The 25,066-nt window shown below is 39.6% G+C and overlaps 1 protein-coding gene across 6 annotated transcripts in view; it reads right to left on the bottom strand.

Moving 5' to 3' along the window:
* fars2 (phenylalanyl-tRNA synthetase 2, mitochondrial) overlaps nucleotides 1-25,066 on the bottom strand; it is a 496,334-nt gene that overhangs the window by 49,051 nt on the left and 422,217 nt on the right. For 5 of the 6 annotated variants that reach the window (XM_043719493.1, XM_043719492.1, XM_043719494.1 and 2 more), the window contains one exon: nucleotides 81-2,247. The exons of the other annotated variant lie outside the window; for it this stretch is intronic. In XM_043719493.1, coding sequence (XP_043575428.1) covers nucleotides 2,109-2,247 — 139 coding nt within the window. In that variant the 3' untranslated portion in view covers nucleotides 81-2,108. Of the gene's footprint in view, nucleotides 1-80; nucleotides 2,248-25,066 lie in introns of those variants that run through there. 6 annotated transcript variants of the gene reach the window in all.

Raw genomic sequence — 25,066 nt, 5'->3', positions numbered from 1 at the left:
AGAATTGACGTTTCGGGCATAAGCCCTACTTCAGGAATCCTGCTCCTTTGATGCTGCCTGACCTGCTTCGCTTTTCCAGCAACACATTTTTCAGCTCCAAAGTTGTTTACACTTTGTGAGACATAGCAGAACTTGCAGGCACAGCTGGCCTTCCCTTCCAAGCATTGTAAAGGATATCGTATGAGTTTACTCTTTTCAGACATAATTGAAATATTGTAGATGAATTCACAGCTTAAGGACTTGTGCGCACAACACCTTGAGTTGGCCACAGGTTGGACAGTATCAATACTGCCTTTTAGGCCTCTAATTTTCTTACCTTGATTGACAGTCCCCCACCTCACCATAACATTAGCATCTCCCTGCATCATTCCTACATGCCCAGACTCCTCCTTCTGTCATCCCCTGGAACTCTTTTCCATCCTTCCATGCATCCACTCCACAACACCCTTCACCACTGACTTACTCTATGAATCCCGCCCCTTCAAGAGACAAAGACCATTTTCCTGCCACCCTCTCTTATGTTTTAGGGTTAAACAAGGAAAATCTATCTCTACATCTCAACCCAATCGTGGGAAATTGAAATTTTGCATCCTGCCTTATTAAATCACACTGCATACCACTTATCCCACTTTTCTAGATTCCATAAAATCCCCTCATGCAACCCCCATGATCTCCTTTCCAGTGGCTACATACCTTTTCTGTGGAACATTTTTAGTTGGCATGACAGGGTTTAGGACACTATTTGCACCAGCATCGGTAGTTTTCTTCAAAGGGCCAAAAGTCAAGTGACATTAGACTATAAAAATGAAAATTTGAGCTGCATTTATATCGTCCCTTTCAAATCACCTGAAGTCCCAGATGCTTTACAGACAATGTGACCTACTGGTGAAGCAGTCATTGTTGTGATTCAGGAATCATAGCAGCCAATTTGCATCCCACTGTCTGTCTTTATGATGATCATTGAGAGATAAATATTGGCCATAAGGCAATGGAAACCTTCCCTCAACTTCTTCAAAGTAATACCGTGAGATCTTTTACACTCAAGCAGACAGAAGAGATTGTAATTTAACATCTCATCTGAGAGACAGTGTTTTCCTGCAGTGCGGTAGACCATCAAGACTGCACTGGAGTATGAGCCTTGATTTTTCTACTTATTCTTGGAACAGGAATTGAACCCAGATCCTTGCACATTACAGGTGACAATGTTACCAACTGATAAGACAAGTGTCCTTAATTTCCAATTGGTTCTCACAATTTCATGCTGAGGTATTCGTAGAAACCATTGGAATCCCCAGACAAATTGTGCAATTAGCTATTTTATCTGTTTATACTGTTAATCCAAAGTCAATGCTGTTCTCTTACTAGACTCATACTAGGAGATCAGAAGAATGACCCAGGAAATTTAGGGACACTGCATAAAACTGGAAATAAATGCTTAGGTTTGTGTTGTCCATGTAGTAAATATGTTTTTAGTATCTCATAGGTTCTGTACTATTTAAGATGATAATTTGATTGTGTCACAAACTTGGACTTATTTTCCTATTATCTAGAAAGTAATAAAATTAAATATATTCATAGTAAGATAAAACAATAGAATCAATCCAGTGTTAAAAGGTTTTATAAGGCATAAGTGATCCTAAAGGAATTGTTTAGGTAAAATCGACATATACATTGTGTTTTTTCCTGCATCAATTATTGCAAGAATATACTGAAAATGAAAGCAAATATTTCTGATTCTTCCCATATCAGGAAAGCTGCTATCAAATTGCTTGATGTAGAAATTATGTCAGTAGGAGTCTAATTTGGTCTGATGAATGGATGACATGACGGGCACTTTCCCGAAACAGCTTAACTCTTGGGAGCCAATTAACATGGACCACAGCATAAAACCTAAAGATAAACCCTTCTGTTTTACAAATGAAGGCTAGTGCCTCTGTACAAAGCACAAGAAAAAAAGAGCAGACATATTAATCCAAAATGCTGAGCTTTACTCAAATCAAGTTTGGCATTAATTGAATCTTCATCTGTATTTCATCACTTATTGAGCACAAGAAAACCAATAGGTAGACTGCAGTTAAAGCAGAAAAAAAATAATTATTTTCTTGATTTTAAAATCTGCCTTCCACTCCCATTTTCTCCACAGTTGCCTTTTCAATTGCTCGATGAATGGTACACACCTCTTCCTGGGTTAATGTTCGTTCCATGTGGCGATAGGTAACCCTGTAGCAATGGCTGACCTTTTTAGTCCTAGGCAGAGAAAATCAGCATCAGGCATCAGCAGCAAATACAGGCCGTACACCCAACCCGCCAAATACTTAACCATACAAAGATAGGGGTTTATTTTGTCTCTAGTGCAGTCTTGTGAACTCTGCACAACACTGCTACTAACTAATTAATTTTTCCAATTATCTACTTCATCCACTGGTTCACTGCAAATGTGTATTTTCCCAAGTAAATACAGTTTTCAGAGTTTAGCCTTATAAAGGCCGAGTTATTATCCATCCATACTTATTCTGTGAATCTGTGCCCTATTTTTAGCACAACTGTTAATGCATTTGAGTCAAATTTCTGTATGCAATATTTGAACAATTTCTTAACCTATTTTAGCATTAAAACGTTTCAACTACTCAAATCAAAGATCTAGCAGTCCTTAACAGATCATCACCTTTTAAATTAACAATAATTTATTCTATACTTAAAATACTGTATGCTAAATACTGAAAATCAAATTATTGAAGAAAATTCTTTCTACTCCTTCATACTGAAAGAGGTTAATTCCATGCACCATAGTACAGTTTCTAATAAGCCTGCTTGGATCTCACCTAACAAGCTATTCTTTACGCATGACCCATAGAAGTAGCATTAGCAGTTATTTAACTATAGCTGCATATAGCTGAACTAGATTCTATCCTCACTTGACATTATTCAACAGGAGTTAGATATTTTTAAATCAATCTGTTCAGGCATTATAATATGTCTGGGGCAAGTGAGACTTGAACCCTGAATTTTTGAGCCAAATGACGTGATACTACTACTGTGCCACATGCGCCCTCCAACAATGAATATTGCAGTCATATAGCAATCTAAGTTTAATAAAAATAAAATCCTGCAGAGTGCTGGAAATCTGAAATTTAAAAAAAGTGCTGGAGTAACTTAGCAGGTCTGGCAGCATTTGAGGAGAGACAAACAGAAAAATAGATATAATGTGAAGTGTCATATATGACTCAAAATGTTATCTCATTTTCCCTCTCCACAGATGTCAGACCTGCAGAGTTTCTCCAACAATCTATCATTATTCAGTTCGCCATCAAATAGAAAATGTATAGATTGTTCTTGACACTTCTCTTGCCTTTTAAGGCAATTGTAGAGTCAACACTGTTGCTTTTGCAGAGGCAACTAATCCTAACACCAAATGTTTGAGTACTGCAAACCTTTCATGGTGCTCATTTATCCTGCAACTCTAAGAAAGGGATTAATTTATGTCCAAATTAATAAACAGCAAGTCACGATTGGTTCCTGCAGTGGTTCAAGGGGACAATAAATGTTATTTGACCAGTGTCACCTACATCCCAAAATCAATTGAAAAGCAAGTTGCACAGATGACTGTGAAGATTCCTTTTAAATACAGATTGAGTTTAATTTGGTTAGGATCTGAACCCATTGGACACAATTTGTTCCTCTGGTGCATCATCACAGATGCACAAGTAAGTCCAAACCTTCTTGATGTGGATAACTCATTTACCCATAGTCATTAAGGGATCTTAACATATGCTTAATTGGGCATTACTCACACCACACAATCTGGCATTAGACGAGACCAAGAAAAAGATCTCGGAATACTAACTTCATTAGATTATCTGACCACACCTGGCAGCACACAAATAAACAATGGGACTAATGTATTTTTTTATTCATCATTGTTCAGTCACTCAGGATAAATCTAAAATATACTACTGCTTTTGATATACTACAATAATAAATGGAATAAATACAGTGGCTTAACTACAATACTAATCGAGTTAGTGCTACATACTCTTCATGGTAGAGAGGAGTATTTCTTATAAATCTGCCTAAATGCATGTCCAAAGATTTGATCACCAGTTCCAGTTTCTGACAGCATTAATGTTTTTAATGAGTTATAATATAGATTTTTATTCAGTCGTTCAGTAAAGTGTTTATATTTCCTTTTTAACTCTAATTTAGTAGTAGAACTCACAGTTACAACATTTAAATGACATTTGGATAAGTATACGAATAACGAGTGTTTGGAAGGATATAACACAAGCACAGGCAGGTGGGACTATCTTAGTTTGAGATTATTATCAGCAGGGTTAGCCTGAAGGGTCTGTGTCAGTGCTGTATGACTCTATAATTCAATGCCACAGAATGAGAAAGACAAATTTGATTCATCATATCTAGTTTCATCATTCACTTTTCTAGTATTAAGCAAGTTTATCAACCAGATTCAAATCTCATGTGTTTGGAGAATGAGGTGGGTTTGGGTCAGGTACAATAATCAATGGAGAATAAAATCAGATGGTGTTTAAAATGGGCATCCAAATCAAATTTAACACATTCCTGTCAGATGGGTTAGGTACAAATTGAGGCCAATATATTTTATTATTTTGGTCTGAATCGAGATATCATTTCAAATTTTAGTTGGAGCCAGCTGTTTTCTCAAGTTCTTGAAAATATGCCTTATGGCTTGATAAACGAAAGATTGTTTCAAACACATCATTCCAAAAAAAACCTTTCCTTATATGCACCAGGTTAGATGTTATTCTGAGCAATTCAGTATTTCAGTGAGGCTATGCATTTTGGAAGATCAAGTACAGGTGGAAAGTATACAGTAAATGGCAGAACCCTTAGGAGTATCGATATGCAGAGGGATCTGGGTGTGTAGTCCATAGATCATTGAAGGTGGCAGCGCAGGTAGATGAGGTAGTAAAAAAGGCCTATGGCATGCTTGACTTCATTGGAAGCGGCATTGAGTATAAGAAAAGACAAATTATGCTACAGGAAAAGCACAGTAGTCCAGGCAGTATCCGAGGAGCATGAAAATCAATGTTTCGGGCAAAAGCCCTTCATCAGGGATAGATGAAGGGCTTTTGCCCGAAACGTTGATTTTCCTGCAACTCGGATGCTGCCTGAACTGCTGTGCTTTTCCAGCACCACTCTAGTCTAGAATCTGGTTTCCAGCATCTGCAGCCCTCGTTTTTACATAAATTATGCTACAGCTTTATAGAACTTTAGTTAGGCCACACTTTAAATATTGTGTAGAGTTCTGGTCACATACTATCAGAAGGATGTGGATGCTTTGGAGAGGGTACAGAAAGGTCTAACCAGGATGTTGCCTTGTATGGGGAATTTAGCTATGAAGAAAGGTTGGATAGACTGGGTTTATTTTCAGTGGAATGCAGGAGGCTGAGGGGTGACCTAATAGAAGTTTATAAGATTGTGAATGATATAGAGTGAAAAGTATGAGGCTTTTCCCCAGGCTGGAAGGGTCAATTACTAGGGAATACAGGTTCAAGGTGCGAGGGGAGAAGTTTAAAAGAGATGTGCAAGGCAGATTTTTCATACAAAGGATGGTGAGTGCCTGGAACACATTGCCAGAGGAGGCGGTGGAAGCAGACATAATAGCAGCATTCAAGAAGCGCCTGGATGAATACATGAATCGGAAGGGATCAGAGAGATAGAGGTCCTGTAAATGAAGATAGCTTTAGTATGGAAGGGCAGAATGTTTCAGCACAGGCTTGGAGGGCCCAGTGGCCTGTTTCTGTGCTGTATTGTTCTTTGTTCAGTCGGTTATATTTCTCAGCTGGACAACAGTGATAACGACACCAAACTACATAAGACCATAAGATATAAGAGCAGAATTATGCCATTCGGCCCATTGAGTCAGCTCTGACATTTTATCATGGCTGGTATGTTTCTCAACTGAAAATGTGTTGCTGGAAAAGCGCAACAGGTCAGGCAGCATCCAAGGAGCAGGAGAATCGACGTTTCGGGCATGAGCCCTTCTTCAGGCTCATGCCCAAAACATCGATTCTCCTGCTTCTTGGATGCTGCCTGACCTGCTGCGCTTTTCCAGCAACACATTTTCAGCTCTGATCTCCAGCATCTGCAGTCCTCACTTTCTCCTGGTATGTTTCTCAACTCCATTCTCCTGTTTTTTCTCCATAACCTTTGATCCCTTAACTAATCAAGAATCTACCTATCTCAGTCTTAAAGACACTCAATGCTTGGCCTACACAGCCTTCTGTGGCATTCAGTTCCATGGATTTACTACACTCTGGCTGAAGAAACTGTGCCTCACCTCAGTTCCAAAAGGTTCTCCCTTCACTCTGAAGCTGTGCCCTTGGATCCTAGTCTCTCCTACTGATGGAAAGACCTTCTCCAGATCCATTCTATCCAGGCCTGTTAGTATATTGTGAGTTTAAATGAGATACCACCTCATCCTTGAGTACAGACCCAGAGTTCTCAACCGCTCCTCATGTTCATCCGGGATTACTCTTGTGAATCTCCTCTGGACTTCCTCCAACACAAATACATCCTTCCTTAGATACATGGCCCAAACTTGCTGACAACATTACAAATGTGATTTGACCAGAGCTGTATGCAACTTCAGCAGTAGATTGGTCATAGGTTCATACAATGCAGAAAGGGCCCTTTGGCCCATTGAGTTGTGCTGACATAACTACCAGTAAAAATGTGCTAATCCCAATTTCCAGCACTTGACCCATATCCTTGAATGTTAAGATATTTGAAGTGTTGATCCAAATATTTTTTAATGGTGTGGTTTCCAGTCTCCACTACCATCCCAGGCAATGCATTTCAGATTCCCACAATCTGCTGAGTGAAAACGTTTTTCCCAAATCCCCTCTGAATCTCCTGCCCTCTTACCCTAAAACTATGTCCTCTCATGATTGACCCCTCAACCAAGGGGAACAGCTGCTCTCTATTCACCCAGTCTATACCCCTATAATCTTATACACCTCAATCATGTTCCCCCTCAGTCTTCTCTGCTCTAAAGAAAACAATCCAAGCCTAATTAGTCACTCCTGAAAGCTTAATTTCTCCATCCCAGGTGACATTCTGGTGATCTCCTCTGTATCCCTCCAGTGCTATCACATCCTTCCTGTAGTGAGGTGACCAGAACTGCACACAGTACTCCAGTTGTGACCTGACCAATGCTCTGTACATTTCCAACATTATTTCCTTGCTCTTATACTCTATGCCATGACTGATTAATGCAAGTGTCCCATATGCCTTCTTAACGATCCTATTCGCGTGTTTTGCTGACTTCAGGGATCTGTGGATAATTACCCCAAGATCTCTGTTCCTCTAAGCTATCCAGTGTCCTGCCATTCATTAAGTACTTCCTCATCGTGTGTTTTTCTTCCAAAGTGCATCCCCTTGCACTTATCAGGGTTAAATATCATCTACCACTGGTCTGACCATCTGACCAACCCATCTATATCTTCCTGTATCCTATAAGCATCTTCTTTGCTATTACCCACTCTACTAGTCTTGATGTTGTCTGCAAATTTGCTTAACAATTCCCCCACATTTTCATCTATATCATTTATGTATATAACACACAATAAGGATCCCAGTCCTGATCCGTGTGGTACGCCATTGCACACTGACCTCCAGTCACTCAATCAGCCGTGTACCACTACCCTTTGTGTCCTATTACTAAGTCAGTTTCTGATCCCTCAATTCCATGTGCTTTAACTTTCTCAATCAGTCTCCCATTTGGGTCCTTGTCAAAAGCTTTGCTAAAGTCCATATAAATAATATTAAGTGAACTAATCTCTGCTGTTGTATTCTAGCCCTCTCAGAAGACCACATGGAGTGGAGGCAGTGGGTATAAACACCAGAGATGTCCATGCTTTGCAGTACTCCACCAGGAAGAGCCAACTGCCTGCACTCTTAACAGCAACAAGTGATAATACAGGTGAAATGAAGGATTACAAACAAGGACATGGGAATAATCTTGAAAGTTATATATTACCCCATTTTTAAAAATCAACCTATTTGCATAATTCAGTGACAGGTGGGACTTAAACCTGGATCTACTGGCCCAGAGGTAGGGATACCACCACTGTATACTAGAGCTTTATTTCAGGCCTTTTTCAACTTGTCCAATTAGTTGCTATCAAAATATTGATGAAGCCAATGACATTCTATTATTTTTAATATGCAAATTATATGTCTTCAGGTAAGGGAATGTAGGTTGTTAAGCATGAAATTTAAATATTGTTGTCCTTGGTGTACTGCTTCTGTTGTTAGTTTGTGGAAAATTATATTTCTTATTGAAGTGCATTGTATAGGATGTAATTAGTGATCTTGGACAGTAGAAATATACTTTCATGACTCTAAATAAACTAAACTCATCACAGGAAGTTAAATCTTGACTGTTTTAGTCTATGTACACTTTTAACTATATGTCTAAATTATTGGCATTTAGCTGCTTTAACACTGAAAATTAATGATCACACATGGTAGTCTCATTCCTTCAGGTTTTGACTGTCTTCTAAACATTTCAAACTTGAAAAGAATACTTTTTCTCTTTTTTTAATTCTTTCTCTTATATTTTATTTATTTCATTCATCTATTTCCTAACGCACATGTTTAACATTGAATTCACATACTCTAACTTGCACTCCTTACACTGTTAATTGCACTGGCCTTGACAGTGATAGGATTTGAGTATAGTAGAGGTATTTTGCTGCAGTTACACAGGGCCTTGGTGAGGCCATACCTTGAGTATTATGTGCAGTTTTGGTCTCTTAGTCTGAGGAAGGACATTCTCGCTACTGAGACAGTCCAGCAAAAGTTCACCAGACTGATTCCTGGGATGGCAGGACTGACATAACAAGAAAGCCTGGATCGACTGGGCTTGTACTCACTGGAATTTAGATGAATGAAAGGAGATCTTATAGAAACATATAAAATCCTAATGGGACTGAACAGGTTAAATGCAGGAAGAATGTTCCCGTTGTTGGGTAAGTCCAGAACTGGGGGTCACAGTTTAAGAAAAGGGGTATGCTATTCAGGACTGAGATGAGGAAACACTTCCTCACTCAGAGAGTTGTGAACCAATTCTCGACCACAGAAAGCTACTGGGGAGAGTTCTTTAGATGTATTCAAGAGGGAGCTGCACATCGTCATCACGGCTAAAGGGATCAAGGGATATGGAGAGAAAGTGGGAATGGGATACTGAAATTGCATGACCAGCTATGATCATATTGAAAGGTGGTGCAGGTTTGAAGGGCCAAATGATCTATTCCTGCACCTATTTTCTAAATTTCTTTATTTCAATCTGATTGGTTAGGCAGATACCCTGTTTGCTGTTCACTTAGTCCCATATTTTATTGTTTCTTTTGCTGCACCATTATCTGCTTGCCTGTCATGTAAAACTTTTAAAAAGCTAAATGCATAAAAGCACATCTGCCACTTGATGCCTTGTCACAGCAATCCATGGCCTGATGTATTGACAGTAGGCAGTGTAAAACAACTTGTGCAATGATACTCAGTAAGAGCTGTACAGGATGACATAACTGACATTTACACATATAATTCTACCCAGGGCAAATAAAATCACAGAAATACTGTTGTAAAGAGTTTAAGGTCTTACCACAGAGTTCAATTTCTGCACAACATTTCTAGATCTGCCTTATTTACCCAAGTTACCCTGGGTTAGAAGTTGGGACTGAAGAAGATATGAGATATCAATGTAAGTGAGTATTATAGAAGAGTGAATCAAAAAAAAAAGATGCTGGAAATGCACCACAAATCAATCAGATGAAAAAGAGAACGCTGTCTCAGGAATATCCCTGCATTTCTAACAGTATTATTTATACCTTATATCACAATTAGTCTCTGCTGCAAAATCCAGCAAAAATTACTTCCAAACAAACATAGTGAGAAACAGCAGTTTTATTTCATGTGAGAACTTTAGCTCTAAAACCGTCATAGGAAAATAATATAATCCTGAGACAACTGCATGTCTGTTCACCAATAAACACTGCCATTACAAAAACGTTCTAAAGTTTTAACTGTTTCCTCACAGACTTACCTGTAACAACAATTTGTATTTATCTGAGACTTTAATCCAGAAACGTTATGATTCCTGAAGAATAATAAACCAAAAGAACCACATTTGCTGAACCCAAATGAAGTAATTACTGACAAAATTCCACTACTGGAAATCAAACATAACCAATAACCAATTTGTAGGCAGATGATTCTCTACATAAAGCAAAGTCAATACAACAAAGATATATCTTACAGAACCAAAGAAAATTCCCCCCAAAATGTGGCACTTTCACACTACTCAGTTCCATAAAATTATATTCTTATATCCTGATCTGACAACAACTTTGGCCTACAAATTTCATGGGTATGATCATCATCAGAACAACACAATTCTAGAAACTCCTTCTCCCTTAGAACATGACAATCTAGATAGTGTAAATTTTCAGAGTTCTTTTTCAATTGATCAACCAGTAACACCCCTGTTCAGAGTTGGGTAATTTCTGAAGAAACACTCTTTAGCATTTCCAAGATATTCACAATGTTATCCAGGCTTTAGCCCTCTTCAGTCAGCTTGCAGAGTATCTCCAAGAGCACCTGAGTCCCTTCTTGCTAAACCAGAAAAAAAATGAGATTGATTTGTTCTTTTCCTTACAAGAATTTTGTGTTTTGTTCTCTCAGTTTGCCTTTCCTTTCTGCCTACATTTGTGCATTGATTGGTTTCACCTTCTAGCTCCTGCCTTGGAGTTTTCCTTTTTGTCTCCTTCTTCATGGCTTCCTTCTTAAATTCTTTCCTGTTGGTACTGCTTCTAGATTAAGAATCATCACATCATGACAACCAATTCCATTACATTAAAATCGTAAATCTTAAAAACAATCACAAATTTCTTTTAAAGAGTTTTTTTAAAAAGAAATCCTTAATACGTTACTTCCAGATCAAATCATGTTTCACAGGGCTTTGCTGAGCCATGATCATAAAAAATGGACACTGAGCCAAAGAAGTAGATATTAGGATGGGTGACCAATAGCTTGATTAAAGATCTGCACTTTATGGAAGAGATTTGGAAAGACAGAAAGGCGTAGGGAGGAAATTCAATACCACAGACCTATGTCTGTGAAGGTAACAGTTACTAATCGTGGAGTGGGTTATTGAGGAGTCGAGATACACAAAACTGGCTAGAGTCATAAAAACAGAGAGTATGGATGAGATTTGTGGGACTATGAACCCAGGTAGGTCAGAATGGATTGCAGAATTTCAGATGAGTTGAAGATTATACAGGATGGAGACTAGTTCTAGGATCGTTGAGATAATTGAATTTGAAAATAACAAAGGTATAGGTGGGGGTTTCAACAACAGGTGAGTGGAAGGAGTGTTTGAGGAGTGACATTAAGATGTGAGAAATTAAAAATCTACCAAGAAAGGTTTGGTCTGCCTGAAAGAATTGCAGAACTTTACAGAAGAGAAGACGACATCATTGAGGCTGTGCTGGCACTCTGTCAGAACAATTCAACTTGTTCCATTCCGCTGTCTTTTCTTCCATAACCTGCACATTTTTGCATTCAGGTGCGAAGTCAATATCCTTTATAAAGCCATGATTGAGTCTGTTTCCTTTCAGGCAGTGCATTTCAAGTCCTAACCACTTACAGTGTTAAAAAAATGTTTTCTCACGTCACTTTTAGCCCTTAGTCAATCGCTTCACATCTGTGTCCTCTGAGTTTTGACACCTCTGTCAATGGGAACAATATCTATATCAACTCTTTCTAGCCCTTCCTGATTTGAACACCTCTACCAAATCTTTCTCCAATTTCTCTTCTCTGAAGAGCTCAGCTCAGCTTGTCCAATCTGTCCTCATGACTGAACTCTCTCAACACAAAAAACAATTTCCACATATCGCTTCTTCATGCTCACCAAAGCCTTTATACCCTTCCTTCAGTGTGATGTCTAGAACCGGACACAATACTCAAGTTGAGGCAGAACCTGTCTTTTATAAGGGATCAACAAAACTTCTGTGTTTGTGTGTTCTACACTTCTGTTCTTAAAATCCAGGATCTTGTATGCCTTTATAAACCAATATCTCAATCTATCCACCACCTCTAACAATTTGAGCACATAGAACCATTGTTTCTATAAGTATTGTAAGATCACCTTCCACATCTTTGAACTGTCATTTTGCTGAACAAATATCCCCTGTGTAAAGAAACATCTGACATTGTTAGATTTGGAGTTGTATATGGAACACTTAAAAGTGCCAGTAAGAGGATGCATGCAACCTTTCAGATCATATTGACTCAATTCTATTAATATTCTGTGGGATATGATGATCTAATGAGCCTTTGTAGCAACTGATTTTTAAAAAAGTCTCATATTCATTAAGTGCTGTCTTTCTGTTCTCACTGGGTTCTCCGCCCCATTTTAGTGTTTGCAGGAAGAGATTATACTCCCTGTAAACAAAAATCCAAATAACTTGACAATAATGTCACCCAGAACCTGGAATATGCTACATTCAACCTTTCTCCAGTTTGAACACATCCTAACTTGGTTTCCTGTCTGTCAACTAATTTTCTTCATGCTATTGCATATCCTAACATATACAGCTGATTTGTTTTTAAATGAACCTCTACGAACCTAATAGAGTCATAGAGATGTACAGCACAGAAACAGCCCCTTCAGTCCAACTCGTCCATGCCGACCAGATATCCTAACCTAATCTAGTCCCCTTTGCCAGCACTTGGCCCATATCCCTCCAAACCCTTCCTGTTCATATACCCAACCAGATGCCTTTTAAATGCTGTAACTGCACCAGCCTCCATCACTTCCTCTGGCAGCACATTCCACATTCTGTGTGAAAATGTTGCCCCTTAGATCCCTTTTATATCTTTCTCCTCTCACTGTAAACCTATGCCCTCTAGTTCTGGACTCCCCCACCCCAGGGAAAAGACCTTGTCCATTTATCCTATCCATGCCCCTCATGGTCAGCCCTCAGCCTCCAATGCTCCAGGGAAAATAGCCTATTCAGCCTCTCCCTGTTGCTCAAATCCTCCAACCTGGCAACATCCTTGTAAATCTTTTCTAAACCCTTTCAATTTCATAACATTCTTCCGACAAGAAGGAGACCAGAATTGCATGCAATATTCCAAAAGTGGCCGAACCAATGTCCTGTACAGCCGCAACTTGACCTCCCAATTCCTATATTCAATACTCTGACCAATAAAGAAAAGCATACCAAATGCCTTCTTCACTATCCTATCTACCTGCAACTCTACTTTCAAGGAATTATGAAGTCCATTCCAAGGTCTTTTTGTTCAGCAACACTCCTCAAGATCTTACCATTAAGTTATAAGTCCTGCTCTGATTTGCTTTTCCAAAATGCAGCCCCTCTCATTTATCTAAATTAAACTCCATCTGCCACTTCTCAGCCCATTGGCCCATCTGATCATGGTCCTGTTGTACTCTCCTGTCCACTACACCTCCAAATTTAGTGTCATCTGCAAACTTACTAACTAAATCTCCGATGTTCACATCCAAATCATTTATATAAATTATGAAAACACAGGACCCAGCACTGATCCTTGTGGCACACCACTGGTCACAAGCCTCCAGTCTTAGAACTCCGCTTTTACACAACCAATCCATCCCATTTACTGAACTAACTGTTCATTTTTTCAAAAACTCGCAAATTGGTTAAACATGCCTTGTCTTTCCAAAATCTATGCTGGTTGTCTTGGGTTAACCCTACTTGCCTAATAACCTGATTTTGAATCAGTGATTCTGAAATATTGCTCACAACATATGTTGTCATAACTGAGTTACCCTTTGCTGCCAAGCTCCGCACTTAGAGTTCCATGTCACAATTTACATTATTTAAAGGAGGATGGAAAAGTAGTGGTCAAAGCCTCTGCTATCCTCACTCTCACCTCTTTCAACAGTGTAGACATTGAGAAAATTTCATAGTGAAACAGTCATTCAGAAAATGTAGTGGTTTACTGAACATGAAGAAAGTCTGTTAGACAATTTTTGTTTGGTCAGAGCTGCACATTATTTTATACTTTTGCTCCAGAAATCAATAATCATTTAAAAGGGAAAAGGAATGCATTTCACTATCAGCATGGGAATTGAACAAGGCCAATGAAACTCACTGTGAACATTTCTTCCCTGTTACAAGAACATTTCAGCAGTAGTAAGATACAGCTCATTTACTTGTAAATGCTTATTTTCTAATCTCTTCATTTCCTTCAAGGACCCTGAACAAATATACAGCACTGCAATTTACTTCAGCCCTTATAAAGTGCTGAAAAAGTTGGCATCATGCTTAACTATATTATTGTAGTTATATTTATAAAACATAGTTCTAAAACTGCTATTCTGAACAAGTTCCATAACTGGTTGTTAACAATTCAGTAATTATTCTGTAATTAATTGGAGTTTACGTTAAAACAGTTTAATCTTAAACTATAGTGGTCATCAACTCAGTCAAATTAATTGCTCATTGTTTTTTGTCTCCTGAAGTGGCAACAAGATTCTAGAATTAAAGCAAAATAAAACAAATAAAGGTTTTCTGTGGAACATGTGCCCAAGTATACTACAAAACAGTGCAATATTTTAAAATCTGATTTTTCTTTTGCATTATCCTGCAAGTAAATTTCAGCAAATTGTAAACAAAACTTTGAACTTGCAATTGGACTTGGCCAATATAATTCAGGGACCAAAATGATAATCATTGCTTGTAGGCACATGCTTCTGCTTTACAATATGATGGATGGTGCACTGGTAAAGTGCACATATCGTTAATATTTGTCTGATGTATGCTGAGCAGGTTGATCATAACGCCAATCAGACTGCAACAATGAGGGAGTTATCTATACTTGACTAAGGATGTCTTGACTAAAATCTGCCACATGCGACAACCACAACCTGCAGGCGAGCACGAACGTTTATATTGCTAGTGGCTGTGATGCGACTGTGTTGCTGAAATTTTATGCTGCACAATAAAAGATTTATGACTACTGTGAAGAATCCGGGTATTAACACGTGTGGTTGTTTGCCTATGGTCACACATCAGTTCAATATTAAGGGATCTGAACTCCTTTCAGTTCAGGCATATGGCAGGGATACTATGCAGTGCTCATGAAGTGATATATGTGCAGCTAATGGCACCCTGCAGCACATAAAATGCTGCAATCCCAGCAATATCATGTGTGTGCTTGTCTGCTAGTTTCTGGCACAAGAGAGAGAAATGTAGTTAGTTCAAAGGAGCAGAGAGCCTCAGACATCTCCCTTATTAAGCAACAGTGGACAACCAACAGAGATGTTGCAAATATTTCTATTTCCAGCCTATATTTAAATCAACAGGGGTAGGTTAATTGGCATCATACTAACCCACATTTCAGAGGTCATCCAGTTCAGCCCACTTCCTCTCACTGAGTTCATTTCTCCAACGCTTACACTTGAAAGTCTAAAAGACTTTAAGAGCTCAATGACAGTTAACTGAATGCCTCTGGTGGTGAGCTCAAATCCATGACAGCACTTCAGCCTTACGTTAGTGTTCAGATCATATTTTAATTGGTTCCCACTTTTATCTGCATTCTAAGATTGAGACACGGTGAGGGAGCTGCCATTCAGACAGAGGTACAACAGTCAACATCTTCAAAATGGGGATAGATTGAAGAACTTGAACTTTTCTCCTTGGAAAGCAGAAGGCTGAGAGGAAATTGGATAGAGGTTTTCAAAATCATGAGTGGACTCGATAGAGTAGATAAGGAGAAGTTGTGTCTCCTTGTAAAAGGAACAAGAGAGGGCACAGATTTGAAATGACATGCAAAAGAAGTCAGGGTGATGTGAGAAAGAACTTTTCGCACAGTGAATAGTTGCATTTTGGAATGCACTGCCTGGAACTGTTATGGAGGCATAATCTGTTGACATATTCAAGTCAATAGAAAGCTCAGGGGAAACAGAAAGATCTTGGGGTGCTTGTCCACCAATCTCTGAAAGAGGCAGGATAGGCTAATAGGGCAGTTGAGAAGGCATACAGGAGATTTGCCTTTATAAGTCATGACAAAGATTAGAAGAGCAGGGAGGTTATGTTGGAGCTGTACAAAACTTTGGAGTACTATGTGCATGTCTGGTCATCACACTATTCGAAGGATATGTCTGCATTGGAGGGGACGCAGAGGAGATTCACAGGATGTTGCCTGGGATGGAGCAGGTTAGATATGAAGGGAAAGTGAGGGCTGCAAATGCTGGAGATCAGAGTCGACAGTGTGGTGCTGGAAAAGCACAGCAGGTCAGGCAGCATTGCAGGAGCAGGAGAATTGATGTTTCGGGCATAAGCCCTTAATCAGAAATGATTAGATATGAAGAGAGTTTGGATAAGCTCGGGTTTTCTTTACAGCAAAGGAGGCTGAAGGAGGGGTCCTAACTAAGATTATGAGGAGTATGTATAGGGTGGGTAGAAAACAGCCTTCCCTTTATTTAAAGGGTCAATAACAAGGATGCATAATTTTAAGGTGAAAGGGAGGAAGTTTGGAGGGAATTTGAGAAAAATGTTTTCACTCAGCAGATTGGTGGCAATCTGGAATTCACTGCCTTGGAGGGTTGGTGAGATGGGAAACTTCACCATCTTTAAAAAAAATACGTGGATGAGCAATTGCCATAATATTCAAGGCTATGGGCCAAGTTTAAGAAGGGTAGCAGGGAAAATCCAGGAAATTACGGACCTGTGAGCTTCACGTCAGTGGTAGGGAAATTATTAGAAAAGATTCTCAGGGCCAAGATCTACATGGATTTTGAAACAAATGGACTTACTAGTGATAGACAGCACGGATTTGTGTGGGGGAGGTTGTGTCTCACTAATTTGATTGAGTTTTTTAGGAGGTGACAAAGGTGACAGTATGTTCTTGTAAGGGTGAAAGGAAAGGCTGGAATGTGTAGGGAATGCTGGATGACTAAAGAAATTGAGGGTTTGGTTAAGAAAAAGAAGGAAGCATATGTCAGGTATAGACAGAATAGATCGAGTGAATCTTTACAAGAGTATAAAGGCAGTAGGAGTATACTTAAGAGGGAAATCAGGAGGGCAAAAAAGGGGGACATGACATAGCTTTGACAAATAGAATTAAGGAGAATCCAAAGGGCTTTTACATTAAGGAAAGGGCTTTTACATTAGGGAGAGAATAGGGCCTCTCAAAGATCAGCAAGGCAGCCTTTGTGTGGAGCTGCAGGAGAGGGGGGAGATACTAAACGAGTATTTTGCATCAGTATTTACTGTTGAAAATGACATGGAAGCTTGAAAATGTAGGGAAATAGATGGTGACATCTTGAAAAATGTTCATATTACAGAGGAGGAGGTGCTGAATGTCTTGAAATGTGTAAAAGTGGCTAAATCCCCAGGACCTGATCAGGTGTATCCTAGAACTCTGTGGGAAGATAGGGAAGTGATTGCTGGGCCCCCTTGCTGAGATATATGTATCATCGATAGTCACAAGTGAGGTGCTGGAAGACTGAAGGTTGGATAACGTGGTGCCACTATTTAAGAAAGGTAGTAGGGACAAGTCAGGGAACTATAGACCGGTGAGCCTGATGTCGGTGGTGGGCAAATTGTTGGAGGGAATCCTGAGGGACAGGACGTACACATATTTGGAAAGGCAAGGACTGATTAGGGATAGTCATCATGGGTTTGTGTGTGGGAAATCATGTCTTGATTGAGTTTTTTGATGAAGTAACAAAGAAGATTGATGAGGGCAGAGCGGTGGATATGATCTATATGGACTTCAGTAAGGCGTTTGACAAGGTTCCCCATGGGAGACTGGTTAGCAAGGTTAGATCTCATGGAATACAGGGAGAACTAGCCATTTGGATACAGAACTGGCTCAAAGGTAGAAGACAGAGGGTGGTGATGGAGGGCTGTTTTTCAGAGTGGAGGCTTGTGACCAGTTGAGTGCCACAAGGATTGATCCTGGGTCCACTACTTTTTGTCATTTATGCAAATGATTTGGATGTGAGATAAAGAGGTATAGTTAGTAAGTTTGCAGTTGACACCAAAATTGGAGGTGTAGTGGACAGCGATGACGGTTACCTCAGATTACAACGGTGTCTTGATCAGATGGGCCAATGGGCTGAGGAGTGGCAGATGGAGTTTAATTTAGGTAAATGTGAGGTACTGCATTTTGGGAAAGCAAATCAGAGCATGACTCATACACATAATGGCAAGATCAGAGGGAGTGTTGCTGAACAAAGAGACCTTGGAGTTTAGGTTCTAGTTCCTTGAAAGTGGAGTCGCAGGTAGATAGGATAGTGAAGAAGGCGTTTGGTATGCTTTCCTTTATCGGTCACAGTATTGAGTACAGGAGTTGGGAGGTCATGTTGCGGCTGTACAGGACATTGGTTAGGCCACTTTGGAATATTGCGTGCAATTCTGGTCTCCTTCCTATTGGAAGGATGTTGTGAACTTGAAAGGGTTCAGAAAATATTTACAAGGATGCATCCAGGGTTGGAGGATTTGAGCAAAAGGGAGAGGCTGAATAGGCTGGGGCTGTTTTCTCTGGAGGCTTAAGGATGGCCTTATAGAGATTTATAAAATCATGAGGTGCGTGGATAGGGTAAATAGACTTTTCCCTGGATTTTCCCTGGGTTGGGGGAGTCCAGAATTAGAGGGCAGAGGTTTAGGAAGAGAGAGGAAGATATAAAAGAGACCTAAGGGGCAACCTTTTCTGCAAAGGGTGGTACGTGTATGGAATGAGCTGCCAGTGGAAGTGGTGGAGGCTGGTATAAAGGGGTATATGAATAGGAAGGGTTTGGACGGATATGGGCCGGGTGCTGGCAGGTGGGACTAGATTTGAGTTGGGATATCTGGTTGGCATGGGCGGGTTGGACCGAAGGGTCTGTTTTTGTGCAGTATATCTCTATGACTATGACTCTATGACATGGTATCAGTGGTGAGCTGGCAATATGGATGCACAGAACTGGCATAGCAACAGGAGATTGAGTGTATTGGTGGAAGGATGATTTTTGGGACGGAGGGATTTCTACAGGGATCAGTGCTGGGACTTCTGCTGTTCATGGTCTACATAAATCATTTGGAGGAAATCATGGCTGGACTAATTAGCAAGTTTGCAGATGGTACAAAGATTGGTGGAGTTGCAGATAGGAAGGAGAATTGTCAGAGGGTACAGCAGAAGATAGATCAGTTGGAGGCATGGGCAGAAAAATGACAGCGAGTTTAATCCAGACAAATGTGAGATGATACATTTTGGAAGGTCAATTACAAGTGGCAATTATACAGTAAATGGCAGAACCCTTGGGATATTGATATGCAGAGGGATTTGGGTGCGTAAGGCCACAGATTACTGAAGGTGGCAGCGCAGGTAGATAAGGTTGTAAAAAAAGCCTATGGCATGCCTGCCTTCATTGGAAGAGGCATTGAGTGTAAGGACAGGCAAGTTATGCTGCAGCTTTATAGAACTTTAGTTAGGATACACTTGGAATATTGCATATAGTTCTGGTCACAACACTATCAGAAGGATGTGGATGCTTTGGAGAACATACAGAGAAGATTTACCAGGATGTTGCCTGGTATGGGGGGATTTAGCTATGAAAAAAGGTTGGATAGACTAGGCTTCTTTTCAATGGAATGCAGGAGGTTGAGGGGTGACCTGATAGAAATTTACAAGATTGTGAATGGCATAGATAGAGTGGAAAGAATGAGGCTTTTTCCAGGGGAAGCATCAATTACTAGGGGACACACGTTCAAGGCTTGTGTGGGGAAGGCAAGATTAAAATAGAAGTGCAAGGCAAGTTTTTTGCATAAAGAGTGGTGAGTGCCTGGAACATGCTGTCAGAGAAGGTGGTGGAAGCAGACACAGTATCAGCATTCAAGAACCGCCTGGACAAATACATGAATGGGAAGCGTTCAGAGGGATACAGGTCCTGTAAGCGAAGACTGCTTTAGAATGGAAGGGCAAAATGTTTTGACACAGGCTTGAACAGATGAAGAGCCTATTCCTGGGTTATATTGTTCTTTGTTCCCTTTGTTCTTTGTACCTCGAAAATGGAATTAATACAGATCCATTGGCATAGGCTCGATGGGCTGAAGGACCTCTGCTGTGCTATGACATTGGATGATTATTTGTGCAGAAATAGCTTGCTATGCCGGGGAAGAAGCAGGAGATTGGCATGAGGCAATAATGCTCGTTTGAAGAGCTTGTGCAGACACAATGGGCTGAATGGCCTCCTTCTGCACCATAACAATTCTATGAAAAATAGCTAGTATGATAAATACCCAAGTTACGTTAAGACGAGCAAAATGTCAACAAATATGCACTGATGAAAATAATATGTTATTCCTTATTTAACTTCTTAGAGATTTGTAGTGAGATTAAAATAAGGTTGTAGGCTGTTGCACTGAATTGAGGCCATGTTGTCTGGGGGTCACCATACACCTCACTTCTTAAGAAAGTTGGAAGTGTGTCCTGAGGGGCGTTCTACAATCATGATCATGCTGACTGAATCAGTCAATATTAGCAACAGTAAACATAATCATAGAGTCATACAGATGTATAGCACAAAAACAGACCCTTCAGTCCAACTCATCCATGCCGACCAGATATCCTAAATTAATCTGGTTTCATTTGTCAGCATTTGGCCCATATCCCTCTAAACCTTTCCTATTCATATACCCAGCCTTTTAAATGTTGTAATTGCACCAGCCTCCATTACTTCCTGACAGCTCATTCCATACATGCACCACCCTCTGTGTGCAAAGTTGCTCCTTTTATCTCTTTTAAATCTAGTTTTAGACAACGCTGGTGAAAAAATCTTGACTATGCACCCTATTCATGCCCCTCATGACTTTATAAACTTATTTAAAGTCACCCCTCAGCCTCCAATGCTCCAGGGAAAATAGCCCCAGCCTATTCAGCCTCTCCCTGTAGCTGAAACCCTCTAACTTTATCAACATCTTTGTAAATCTTTTCTGAAACCTTTTAAGTTTCACACTGTCTTTCCTACAGCAGGGAAAGATAATCATTAGATTAGATTAGATTACATTAGATTACATTACAGTGTGGAAACAGGCCCTTCGGCCCAACAAGTCCACACCGACCCGCCGAAGCGCAACCCACCCATACCCCTACCCCTACATTTTACATTTACCCCTTACCTAACACTACAGCTAATTTAACATGGCCAATTCACCTAACCTGCACATCTTTGGACTGTGGGAGGAAACCGGAGCACCCGGAGGAAACCCACGCAGACACGGGGAGAACGTGCAAACTCCACACAGTCAGTCGCCTGAGGCGGGAATTGAACCCGGGTCTCTGGCGCTGTGAGGCAGCAGTGCTAACCACTGTGCCACCGTGCCGCCCACAAATCATTTGCTTCTTATATATATTGACTAAGTTTTAATCCTTTTTCCCTACAATCTTACATCTTTTCTTTGCTTAACATAACCAAAGCCTTGTTGCTATATGAGCAGTTTTATATATACGCTACAAAGCAGACTTTTGCCAGGGTTTTCTGTATTATCTTGCCAGGAATGACCAAGGTTTGAGTTTTCTAAACAATGTCCACCCATTCTCTCTCTCACATCCTACTATAATATTGCTAACTTTGTTACTTCTCAATACAAAATAAATTGTGAGCTGAGTGAGTGGGCACGAATGATCAGGCTGTTCCTTGACTTCATTTTCCACAGTTCGACCTATTATACATCTGCTGTCTCTTTTAAAGAGCTAACCAATCAGTCCTACTATGAGGCAGTGCACTCCAAATCATAACACGATGCATAGAAAGAGTTCTCACCTTCATCATAAAATATTGTACATTGTATGTTTTCTGCTTACTGACCTTGCTACTGCAGGTAACAGTTTCTCTCGAGGTTCTCTCTCAGAAACCCTTATCATTTTGAACATTTCAATTAAATCTCCCCTAAACCTTTGTGCTCTTAAAGAAAAAAGCAATCTCAGCTTCTCTAGCCTCTTACCATAATTGAAGTCCATTATTCTTGGTAGCTTTTTAAGATATCGTCCACTACAGGTCCCTCCAAGGCTTCAGCACTTTTCCAAACTTTTGTTAAAATAAACTTTGATGTTTCAAGCACTGTGCTGCCTACAAATCTGTTAAAAAAAATCACTTTACAGAATTGCACTTTTCCTGCAGCCATTCTTTCTAAATTATTGTTTCTAACACAATGTTTACATCAATCTTCTCAGACTTCTCAATCACACTTAATTTTTCCTCTTATTTGCTTTTTCTGTTCAGATGAGCATGACAGTTAGTTGTTCATCTTATCTATTAAGCATTGATCAGGTTAGGACAGAGTGCCTCCTATCAGTTTAACAAGTTGTTTATATAAGTAAATGAATTGTCAGGCTATTAGTGGTTACTTGATTGTTCTGACAAACTGGTTGGTTTAATAAGCAATTTTTTTCTTGAACTTGATCATTAGTAGAGACTTCAGCCTAAGAAACATAAAAGCAGCTTGGCTAACCAGATAATATGGGTGATAGGGATGAGGACACATCTCTGAAATTGCTGTATAGCACCAGTACTAATTGGTTTTACAGAGACAGAATCCACCATACTAATTATTTTATATAGGGCTTGAATGCTAATGGATTTCTCAGTGTGACTTCCATTATGGAAAATAAAGTAAGATCAATAGGAACTCACAGTGCTTCCTTCTCAAAAAGATCAGCAGCAATAAGATCAAAGTTCTAGGAGGAAAGAACAAACCAAAACACTTCATCCTAAAATTTCACAGGGCTTTCTACTGGTGTTTTGCTGTAATTTACCAGGGGCTGGAAGAATCCTTAGAAAAGCAATATACTGTTTTCAGCCATGCAAAATGTTTTCTGGTTAATCAAAATGGTTAATAATGCAGTACAAGTGGTCAGCTGTGATACCAGGCACCCAGTCTAAAGCGTAGAGGGTCAGTGTCAATTATGGATACTCTCACTTAAAATAAAAATTCACGTCTTCTGAGGTCCCCTCACAACAGGGGCCACCGATACAGAATTGTAGACCATTAAGCCTCTTCTCACTTGGCAAATAGCTTCCGATATTACAACAGTGAACTCTCCAGTTTTTTTCTTTACTCTTCCACTGGATGTGAATGTTGCTGTCAGGTCCAGTATTTGTTGCCCATCACTAACTGAGTGTCAGTTGGGTGGCTTGCTGGGTTATTTCAATAGGCAGTTAATAGACAACCGCTGGAATTATTGTCAATCCCAAACAGGAACAAATACCACATTATCCCAAACTAAACCTGTGCAAACTTGCATAGATGATGGGGACTTTAGAACATTTATTTGAAAATTGTGGGAAAGAAGTACTTTGCCAGAACTGCAGTGGGATACAAATGGATCATATGAGCATTTTTATTCCTGATCTATTAAGAAGCACTATACCTACAACATATTTTGGTAGGTGCAAGCAGATAACTATGTGTTGATAGTCTGAAAACAGTTTAATTGATTAAAAATAATGGACAACTTTGGAAAGAGTAGAACAAAAGTGAACTGCAGCTCTGTAGTTTTCCGCATTAAAACATTTACAACATATTATTTTATAGATAAAATTTGACAGTTACAGCAAGGGATACTTAGTTCTCAGTAGATAAATAGTCACTGAATAATGTGTCGTATTGGTCAATTCTATGTGATCGATGACACCATAGTTATAGAAGTCAAACGGGGGGCCCTCTTGTGGCACCGTAGTAGTGTCCCTACTCCTGGACCAGAAGGCCTGGGTTCATGTCGCACCTGCTTCCGAGGTGTGTAATAACATTTATGAACACATTAATTAGAAAAATCGGTTAATTTTTTGAATTTAGAAATCAAATTAATCACATTTTTCATTGTCAGTGATGTATTTAAGTTCAGTTGTAGAAACCATATATTTCACTGAGAATATTTCGAAAAAACTCATAACATAAATACAGTTATAGAGTCATACAGCATGGAAAGAGGCTCTTTGGTTCAAATAGTCCATGCCAACCACATTCCCAAACTAAACTAATCCCACCCTCTATTCATGTACTTATCCCCCCCCCAATCTTAAGGAAAAAAACCTTTGCTATTCACCTAATCTATGCCTCATGATTTTATAAACCTCTGTAAGGTCAACTCTCAACCTTCTATGCTTTAGTGAAAAATGTCACAGCCTATTTTTATAACTCAAACCCTCTATTTCCAGCAACATTCTGATAAATGCTTTCTGAACCTTCTCCAGTTCACTAATATCCTTCCTATAGCAGGGTGACCAGAACTGCACACAGTACTCCAGAGCAGGCCTCACCAATGTCCTGAACCACCTCAACATGACGTCCCAACTCCTATACTCAAAGGTTTGAGTGATGATGAAACCATGTTAAACACCTTTTTAACCATCCCTTCTACCTGTGATGCAAATTTCAAAGAATCATGCACCTGAACCCCCAGGTCTCTGTTCTACATTGCTTCCAAATTGGGTCTTGAAAACTACTGGCTTATAAGAATCCACTGTGGTGCTTGAGGGCACTGTTGAGGGAAAATATTCAAGGTTTCCATTTACGAATAAAGAACACTATTTTGTATATTTATTGCTGGCACTTCCTTTTACTCCCTCTTATATCAGTTTACCACATTGAGAAGTTGTGAGTTCAAGTATTTTACTGTTATGAGTTGAAGGGAGATATGACGTTACAATCTAACTGCAGTTAAGTGAAAACTAGCAAAGTAAATTTAACTTGAGAAATTGATAGAAATTACAATGAATGAGGAATTTTGCAATACTTTAATTGCAGCACCTGATCATTGATTTCATTTTTAACTGGATCACTTGATAAAAGATATTGTGAAACTTGAAAGGGTTCAGAAAAGATTTACAAGGATGCTGCCAGGGTTGGAGGATTTGAGCTATAGGGAGAGGTTGATTAGGCTAGGGCTGTCTTCCCTGGAGTGTCGGAGACTGAGGGGTGACCTTGTGGAAATTTACAAAATCATGAGGCATCTGGATAGGTATATGAATAGGAAGGGTTTGAAGGGATAT

The sequence above is a fragment of the Chiloscyllium plagiosum genome, chromosome 29, assembly GCF_004010195.1.
Source record: "Chiloscyllium plagiosum isolate BGI_BamShark_2017 chromosome 29, ASM401019v2, whole genome shotgun sequence".
In the NCBI taxonomy this organism is placed as follows: domain Eukaryota; kingdom Metazoa; phylum Chordata; class Chondrichthyes; order Orectolobiformes; family Hemiscylliidae; genus Chiloscyllium; species Chiloscyllium plagiosum.
The sequence above is the reverse complement of the archived record's forward strand: the minus strand, read 5'-3'. Positions and strand labels throughout refer to the sequence as shown.